Source organism: Montipora capricornis, chromosome 12 (assembly GCF_036669925.1).
Source record: "Montipora capricornis isolate CH-2021 chromosome 12, ASM3666992v2, whole genome shotgun sequence".
Taxonomy (NCBI): Eukaryota; Metazoa; Cnidaria; class Anthozoa; order Scleractinia; family Acroporidae; genus Montipora; species Montipora capricornis.
This window is the reverse complement of record NC_090894.1, coordinates 36,547,954-36,558,164: the sequence shown is the minus strand read 5'-3', so window position 1 is coordinate 36,558,164 and position 10,211 is coordinate 36,547,954. Positions and strand designations below refer to the sequence as shown.

Here is a 10,211-nt window from a genome sequence, read left to right as displayed (position 1 = left end):
CAAGAGTTAGAACAGCGCCAAGTTACTTAAAAGACTTTGAACATTAAGGACATTATCCACTTAGTTGTGTTGTGTTATTATCAGTTCTTACCCTTACTATAGCAGTTACCTATATATAAAAAGGGAAGAAATGTTGTATCTTGTTGGGTTCCTGTGCTGGGCATGCGTGGATAGTCTCCGTTTTTGTGCGCCCCTCGGAAAAACATTTTCGAGAATAGTATTCCGTTTCCCGATACATAACAGATGGTGGTTGTTTCTTCTCAATATCTGCTGTTTCTATATTCGGCATGATGTTGATGACGCTCACCATCATGCCGAATATAGAAGCAGCATCTAACTTCTTGGACACGCTTAAAGGGAGAGTTTCACGTCTCTGCGCATGGGCAAACTGTCACGCCAGCCCATTTAATTCTTTCGTTATTGAAACAATCGAAAGCACTGATGCAAGAAACGGAAACAATCCCATAGTAATTGATTACTCATTGGAATTACTTTTGTAATCATTTCCTTTGTGTTATGAACCTACTGCATGCGAAAAGATTACTCGTGCGTAGAATAAATTTTCGACCCGTACAATAAATTCGAGATCAAAACTAAATTGGATATTTTCTGTGTAAACCCGCAGTGTCTTCCACCAAATTTGGGCCTTAGTCATTTAGTGTATTTGCTTTAATACTCTCTGTGTTTAATTAACATCATCTGGTTCAGTAAGAAACCGTAAAATTTACAACTGCTAGCGATAAAGCTTGGACATGCGCAAAACCGTGAAACTGTCTCTTTAACAAGGCACATTCCTCCGTAATATTCACAATGGAAACCGAATGCAATGGCATGCTCCCATCCCATCCAGTTACTGAACCGATCGCCTCAAATAGAGGCGAAGGTATAAGTAAAACCCACTACTTCAGGTCTACTCTTGCACTATCACAGTCATGCTGATAATCGGTACAAGAAGGGCTTGCTCAGAACTATGCTTGATCGAGCACATTGTTTATTTTCGCCTTGGTCAAAATTTCCGACGAATATGACCATCTGAAGACAGTATTCTCACGTTTGAAGTACCCCCAAACACCTCGTTAACTCTACCATGAAAACGTTTTCATTGTCTCAAAGGTTTGTGACCAGCAGCAGCTTTTATCACCACCTAAAGGGACAGATGAGTCTTGACACGGTTCGATTAATTTTACCATTTAAAGATCAAACCTCAGCAGATATTTTGAAGAAACAACTTAAGGATCTGAAAAGTATACACCACCATCCAGTCTGTGTTTGTGAGCCGGAAAATTAAACGAGAGCTAAATGTGAAAGAAACAAAGCCACCAACTGTAAATCAGCAGTGTGTTGTTTATAGTTTTTAATGTGACCTGTGCGATGCGGGTTATGTAGGTTACACACGTGGAAATTTACACAGTCGTGTAAAAGGGCATAAACAACAATCCTATGCCATTGGCAAACACTACAAGAAAGTGGACGTTGCCTCAGGACCTGCTAAAGCGTTTCGAAGTGCTTAAGAAATGCAGAAACAAATTTGTTTGTTTAGTGCACGAAATGCTTCTCATAAGAGCTTTAAAGCCAAATCTCAACGTGCAATCAGACTCCACTCGTGCGAAAGTATTTTTATACAACTTTGTTAATTCTTCGTGCCAAAAAACGCTTTAAATATTTTTCCTTGATAATGGATTCACAACTACTCCGAAACGTCGGATTTTATCCTTTTTATTGTTCGTTTTTACAGTTTGATGCTTACAAAAAAATCAGTAAAAACAAGCAGTATTGCCAGATAAGTGTACTAACGGCAATTATCACAATCAAAGATAAAGTAAACATCTGAAAACGCGAGGTATTCCAATTACGAAGCGCGCGCGACGTCATTACTGCAAATTAGTCAAGACGCTCTGTGACGTCTAAGGGGTTTAATAAACACGTTGGCTATTAATTTTTAGTTTTCAGCCAAACTAAACATGGCTGAAGAAGGGCAAAAGGATATGTCCATTGTTGAGCATGACGTATTACAAGTATATGAGGTGCAGGAAGGGGCACTACAAGAGTGTATGATGTTTGTTAAAAAGTTGAGCGAAACGAGCTTGAGGGATTTAGAGACAGAGAAAAACAATTTGAATGGTTTACTCAAAGAAGCCGAAAAGGAAGTGACTATTTTAAAGACTTCAGTAAAGACTGCTAATAGCAATGTGGAGGAGCTCACGGCAACTATGAAAGCAGAAATGCAGCAGCGGCAAAAGCTTGAAGATCTTTTTGAAGCAGCTAAAGTCAGGGCAGATGAGTTAAACACCGAGCTCAATAAAAGCAAAGAGTCGATTTCTGCACTGAAAAAACTGAATCAAGAAAAAAGTGACACTTTGATGAGAGCTGAAGAAACTGCTGCCAAACTAAAAGCAGAGAAGGATTTCTTCGCAAAAGAACTTGAAAACGTGCAGCTTTTAAGATCACGTGATGAAAAAGAAACGGATGCAATCCACAAGCGCCTTGTTAAGGAACAAGAGAAAACGTTTCGAATTGAAGAGCGACTGGAGGAGGTGGCAGCGCAGTTGAATAAAGAAATAGATGAGGCAAAGAAAAGATTATCATTGCAAAAGGAACAAGCAGACGCTGAAGTGGCACAACTTAGGCAAAAACTTGATCTTGAGCAAAAGATGAATGAGAGTCTGAGTAGTGAAGCTGATATCTGCTTAAATGACATCAAAAAGCAGCTTGTAATACTTTCAAGAGAGAACTCAGAAATGCAATCGAGCAAAGAAACTCTTTTGGAACGCTTGCGTATTGCAGAAGAAGAGATTTCAACGCTACGAAGAAAGCTTAATGAAGAGAAACAATCAAGGGAGAAGTTGTACCAAGAAAACAAAGAAGATCTCCATGAAGCAAAGAGGAAATTGGAGAGGATTGGGTCAGAAAATGATTGTTTAGTGTCCGAAAAAGAATCCGTGGAGGGAAGGCTTCGTTCTCTTCAAGGAAAACACGAAGGGCTCCTTGGACGCACTATGGAGTTACAAGAAAGTTTACAGGCAGCAGAAAATAAAGTTGTTTCTCTTGAAGAGCAGATTGAGGCTATGAAAACATCGTCCAAGAGTGAGAATGAAGAGTCAAAAGAGCATGTTGAGTCATGGGCAAAAAGAGTTGAAGAGGTTGAAGATTGGCAACAAAAATACAGAGAACTGGAGATTGAGCAGGAAGCTCTTTACAGGCAATTTACCCAAGTCAGAAAGCATCGAAATCGCGTCTTACGTGAAAATGGCGGATTACGTCGTCAAATGTCCATGGCAGGTGCTCAGCTGGCCGTCACAAATCAGAAGTTTCAAAGGCAACTTCAGCATTTTCGTACGCAACTCAACATGGCGGAACATTTGTACCGTGAGAAAATGCTGGAATGCAGCATACTCGAAGTGCAACTAAAACATCTTTTGAAGTCTTCTCCTTCAGCTCAGCAAACATACGATTGTGGTACCAACTCTGAAGAGCAGGGGCGAGATTACTTTAATCGTTCCCTTGAAGTAAGCCACCGTCACGACTACTCTGCCTCGCGACCAATAAGGAAATTCATGCAGCAAGCACGTTCGCAGTATGTACATAAGCAGCGCGTACAGCTCAACCAACAAGCAGAGCAAAACAACTGTCCTGAATCATCCACCAGTGAATTAACTTAGAAGCTTAGTTGTGAGCTACGGCAAAACAACAATAAATAAATTGTCTTTGACCCTGGTGTCCATTATTTATTTATTTATTTATTTATTTATTTCAAAAAATAAAACATATTATATACTCACTCAGTGATCTTAGTGTTTCAAGCAATCTGATTGGTTCGCTATCTCGAAGTAGTTGAGCATTATTTACTCCCCACGGAGTGAATAATGCGTGATCCAAACAAAACAAAACGGCCGACGTAAACTCGCCAGCATCTGAATCGGAAATATGAAATATTGATAATACAAGATGATGCTGTGCTGGCTCGGTGAATATTCTGCCACTATTCACCTCTATTTTACAGAACAATTGTTAATTATTATATGGCAAGCAATTCTCGGGCTAAATGGAACAATCTGATCGGCTGGGTTTTGGTCAGGATTTTACAGTAGGGACCATTATCATGGAAACTGTCCGTTTCCGTATTTTTTTTCTCTCCCGGGAAATTCAAGTTGAATGAAGCGCAAAGAGTTTCTAAAAAAGTGGAATTTAATCTTTTCATGACAACAGTACAATTACAGCAAACGGAATTTAGTTTTATATGGTACGAAAAAGGTTACCGATCATTGTTCGCTGATGGAAGACGAAGATTACGAACATTCACCAAGAAACAATGCCATGTAATGAACAACTTACCAATCTCACTTGATCGGGACCGTACTGGGAAATATTGGCTCTAGGTGCCACGGCAGGCCAATATTTTCCAGTACGGCCCTGACGCTCGGTTAGTAAGAGGTTACTATCGTTAAGTACAACCAAAAAAAAGATTTTGTGGTATTTAGTATGTAGATGTAGATGAAGGACTGAGAATGTTTTCGCTTATGAACAAAAGTGGTGCCTAAGGCCTCAGAATCGGGAGCCATGTTTTGATTAGCATTGTTCACTGTTGCTTTAACATGAGCCCCCTGAGCGTCCGGGGGGCCAGGAATAGAGAAGCGCGTTATGTTCCCTTCTATTGCCGTTCTCTAGGGTAAACGCGCGAAACGAAAAGAGACTTTGATCGCGTTATTTTGATTTGTTAAAAAAAACAAACAAAGAAGTTCCAAAGGATTTGTATAACAAGTGATACATTAACAGTGTAACAGCATTGCATATGCGAGCTATTCGAGTTTCCTATAGACAACTGAAAAGTTAAACTTGTTTCAACGGGATTTGAATCAATGACCTCTGCGGTGCCGGTTTAATGCTCTGCCAACTAAGCTATATATATACACCTGTTTTCAAAATCGTTGCAATTTCAAAGTATATATGATATATATATGCCTTTTGTTTTCTCATCAGAAAGGTGAGACACGAAGCATGTGTATTTCATGCTGAAGGAACAATGCGTTGTTCTTTTAACAAAAATAATATTTAAAAATTGACGAGAAAAATCCCACAAGCTATTTGAGGGAAATGAAACAGTATTTAATTGAGTCAACCGGGAGCTCTTTAATCCTAATTTTTTTAAAGGTTCATTACGGGAACTAATATTTTATGGGAAGCCATCACAAAGAGGTGTGGTCTGTAAACCCGCCAACAAAACAACCTCCGAACCAACCAAAATTTATGACTCATTTAAGTCATTTAAGCCTTTGAATGATTCACCATGTACACGGGGCTCATGCCAACAAGGCCGAAATCGAGAAGAATTAAAAGCAAAACAATGAGTAAAGTGCTACTCATGCTTCCTCGCTATTGCATTAGGAGGCTGACAATAACTCGTGGCTTTGTCGAGATGACAAGAAATCGCAAACAATAAATGTTCTGGGGTAGACTTTCATATTCTGGACTAAAATGGCGGAGGACAAAAGAATTATTGTTATTCCGATTAGGCCTTGCTAATTAGCTATTATTATGTTCACGTTGTTCTTTTGTTTTATGGACATTAATTATTTCGGATCCGGTATATGGAAGACCAGAACAAAGTGAATTGCGAAGACAATATTCCCAACAAACATTATCCAATTATAAATTCGTTAGACACCTTTCAAAACTGAAAGATCAAGCCGTAAGTAATGAAATATAGGAAGGTTTTCAACCAACCTCTAGAGAAACCAATAACAAAATAGAGAAAAGTACGACTTCTGGTGGACGAACAAAAGAAGCTAATGAGAGATCTTTTGTTTTCGTCCATCAACGTGGCGGCGATGACGTCATGTGAAAACCTCCTACAACTTAAACGTTCTCCAAAAGTAATTTACGTTCTACTTTTTTTTTTTTGGCTTTTGAGTTGAGATACGTGGGGAAACAGCTCCGTTATTCAAGGTAATTCGGAAAAGAGCTGACTAGTAATCACCATCTTCATAACCCGAGCAGTTATTTCAGTTAGGAAATAATAACACTGAGTTGTTAAGTTGTTAAGATACTGCCTTTCCCACATACCTTATTCATTTCAATTATTTAAAAAAAAAACGAGAAGAAAAGGTATGGTGGATGCTAGAAAGAGGTAAACTGGTGAAATTCAAACAAAGCCTTCAAAATGTTTGACAGCAGCTATTGTTCTTTCCTTTTGTAAAAATGGCCCCCTATTGTTTTGAGTTTTGTTTATGTTATGAGAAAACAAAAGGCCTATATATATATCATATATACTTTGAAATTGCAACGTTTTTGAAAACGGGTGTATATATATATATATATAGCCACTAAATTGGGAGCAGGTCAATTTGTGGGTGTCTGGAAAACCCGAATAGCGAATATCGAATAGTCGCGAATAGCGAATAGCGAACAGCGAATAGTACGAATGGTAAGAATAGTCGCGAATAGTGACCACTAGTCTCGAATAGTGACGAATAGTAACAAATATTAGCAAATAAGGGTGGAGGGGGGGGGAGGGGGATAGTGACAAAATGACGAAAATTTGGTACCCAGTACTTCCTGGTCAACCGCGCAGCAACGTGGGATGGGATTTTCCCGCTAAAAAAGCAGAGATGCTTATCAGTAAATATGTCGGCGAAGGACAGCTTGAGCCCTGAGAAGAAAAGGTAACAAATGCACTGAAATCCTGTTGCTTATTTGGATAATAAATTAACGCAACGGTTATCAGAGGAGCTCGTTTGTCTCTTTAATCACAAACCACTTGCCTCACATTTTGATTTTATTCCTTTTTACAGAACGTGTCTCGCCGGATCGGACAGCACAGATGAGGATGATGAATTGTGAGTATCTAAAATTTATGTTCGGGCGCCACTGTGCGAGGAGATGAGCTTGATGTATTAATGAAAGTGATTTATATTTTTACATTTTGACTTATGTTCTGCTTTAGAGTGTTTGTAAAAGCATGCACGAAACTCTCTTTCGAGGACAGGTGTGCATATTATTTGCTTTGATTATGAGATTGTTCAGCATAAGGCGGTGAATTTTGTAGAGCCAATTCAATTATGCTTTTAGGGGTGAAACACTTAAAACTAAACTTTAGATTTTATTTAAGGACGGTGCCTATTAATTAAAGATATTTTTGCCCCGGTGTGTGATTATGCAGGAAATGTAGATCTTAACAGGTGTTATTGAAACCCAAAAAGAAAATTGGGGGTAACCACGCATTTTTCAAAGATAATTCATGAATAATATTTGTAAAAAGCTTTAAAATACAAAGCAATGTATGGCGTTCTTTCTCAAACCGAAGCTTAGTTATCTCTCAAAAATGCATGGTTACCCCCAATTTTCTTTTTGGATACTAAGAATACTTACTAAGATCTACTTTCTCCGGATAGTTTTAAAACGCGCAAAAATGTCCCTGTACTAGTAAGCATCACCGATAGGGAACCCGAGTATCTCGAGATGCGCAGAACGTATGTGCAATAACAATAGTAGGCACCGTCCTTAATACTTTCGAAATTTGTGTTCAATCTTTCTTTTCTGGTGTTGACTTTTTGGGGGCATCGTGTGTTTGCCCATAGCATAACATGTAAGATCCATGATAAATTAAATTAAATCATTGGAACTTCGATATTAGTGATAGTAAATTGAGAACATCGCCGGTTTATTTAAGCTGCAACTGGTTTTATCGTGTTACTTTCTTGACAAGAGCGCGTTGGATTCAGAGCCATTTCGCTAGTACCTTTCTCCACTTTTCAGTGCATCAAACGAGATAATGGCATTTGGATAGTGTTTTGTTTACGAGAGCCTGAGTAATAAAGAAATAAAACGATCATAATGAATGGAGTGACGCAGTAGACAACCCGCGGCATATTACACAGTCCAAGAAATATAGAATACGACTGTTGTTTAAAATTTATTTATTCAACTGAGGACGGTGTTATTTTAGCAATGCTAAAAACAAGCCTGTGAACAGAGTCTGACCGCGGCTGGAAAGTCCGAAAAGAAACTGAGTGAGAGTGAGGTGGCCGATAGGGAATGGGGGCGAGGATGGGAGCGTCTCCTTCCCCTCCTTTCTTCTCTTTTTTTCTCCCATACTAGAGTAAAGAGCGTGGTTGCAAGCTATGCTGAAACTGCTGAATTCCGTCCCTTCTTTCTTCTTCTTAAAATCCTCGCCAGGACAGATTAAAAAGGGTGGTGTTTTTTTTCAAAGTAGCGGGATGGGGGTAGGGGAGGTGTTATGCTGCACTGCATCTAGGGTATCCATGCATATTTCACATATATAGTGAGCATGGTGTGCGAGGCAAGCCTATAAAATAGCAGTCTTGCTGCTCATCAGAAATAATGTTTTTAAGATGCGGTGTGGATAAGGAGTTGCAAGGGAGGATGAAGTCACGGGAACCCCTTCTAAGAGAAAGACCAGCTAAAGGCCAAATTCGAAGTAACGTATACTTACAGTACCCTGTTTGTACATATTGCCCACTACATGATTGTCACGTACCATGTGAGGTACCGAGGAAGAAAAGTGGCTTAAATTTTAAAGGGTAATTTTCCGTGGTCGTAATGAAAAGTTCCTGATCTAGGCTGTTTTTGGCTCTAGAAGCTAACAACTAGCTACATGAATTGTACAGGATATTTTTTTCTTTCATGTTAATTCAATTTTACTAGAAATCAGAGAAGCCATGTTTGGAGGGGTTATCGTTCTTAGCAGAAACGTTATAGAATTAGTCGCGCACAGGCAAATTCAATAGACAGATTGGCGTGGCACCTATCGAATATTGCTGGCATGATATAAGCGCTAATTGGTGACAATATAATCCAGTAATTACTGCAACATTTATCCTCTGCAGAACCCGAGCCAAACTTTCTACATGATGACACCAAATGGCCAATATTTGAGGGCAGAATCAGCGCCTACCCACACGTGGAGGCCTTGAAGATCCTTCTGAGGCAATCATCGATGTCAAAGGAGCAACTGTGTTTCTCCGTGCCATTTAAATGTAGAAACAACTACACATTTCTGGTAGATACGTCATCCTTGAAAGATGAGAAAGATTTGATATCTGCAGATGGCAAAGGGAAGTGGCTGTGTACAACGTACGCCCTGAAACGCAGCTACTGGAGAGCAGAAACTGTTTCACGCGCATGGTTTCGTCGTGTAGTAACCAAGTTAGAACACGATTCCCTTGAGTTCCCAGTGGCAATTTTGCAGTACTTCTTCAAAAACGGCAAAGAAGAGGAGCTAAATTTTGCGCCCCATGGAAACAGAAAAGATGATAGCCAACCATACTTCAGAACAGCATCCAGCGCAATGAAAGATATGTCAGAGAGATCAAAGCTCCAGAAACCAAAGAAAGTAGAACACGACATGTGAAAAGAACAAGGAGGTACGGCTTGGGTAGAAAACACAAGTGAAGTTCCAAGAAATAGACAGCAGATCTATGACATTAATTTGCAGCTTCCCACTGTTCACTAGATGGCGTAACATCTAGAAGTGAGATGTAGGACATCATTGCCATTTTCAAAGAACATCAGCAACGAAAAGACAATGGTTTTATCAGGGATTACAAGTTTGGCTCCATTTGGTGTTGTTCTCGCTTCAGAGAAACAGCTGCATGACATTGTTCGATTGTGCACGAACCCTAACCAAATTAGCATACTTGGAATAGATTCCACTTTCAATATTGGTAAGTTCGATGACACCCACACAAGTACAAGCATCTTCTTCTGGAAACGAGGAAAGCGGACGACACTGGAAACCGCAAGCCACCATTGTTCATTGGTCCAGCACTGATTCATGCAAAGAAAGATGAATACACCTAACAATATTTTTCTCAACCCTGGTAGCTTTTGAAGAGCAACTGAAGAATGTACTTTTCTTTGGTACAGACGGAAAACAGGCTCTCATCAACGCAGCTACCAAGAACTTAGAGTATGCAACTGGATTGCGTTGTTTCCTGCATGTCATAGGCAACATAAAACGTTACCTTCGGGGAAATGGTTCGCAGGCTATTGAGAAAGATGACATAGCTGATATCTTTGGGAAGCGCGAAGGACCAAGTTATTATTTATTTATTTATTTATTTAATTCAATATTTATCCAGGGGCATCCAATTTAGCAGAGCTAGTTTAAATGGAGCCCTGACACAGCACAAAACAAAGACATAAAACATTAAAAACTATGCAGTATGTACCACAGGTGTTACTGTTTAAGATGG

General features: G+C 39.4%; 1 protein-coding gene and 1 pseudogene across 1 annotated transcript; both read left to right on the top strand.

Moving 5' to 3' along the window:
* Window positions 1-1,961: 1,961 nt before the first annotated feature.
* LOC138025760 (myosin heavy chain, clone 203-like) lies at window positions 1,962-3,659 on the top strand. Its single transcript, XM_068872926.1, has one exon. The coding sequence runs from the start codon at window positions 1,962-1,964 to the stop codon at window positions 3,657-3,659; it is 1,698 nt and encodes a 565-aa protein (XP_068729027.1).
* Window positions 3,660-8,953: 5,294 nt separating this feature from the next.
* Window positions 8,954-9,816, top strand: LOC138025759 (uncharacterized; annotated as a pseudogene).
* The last annotated feature ends 395 nt before the right edge of the window (window positions 9,817-10,211 follow it).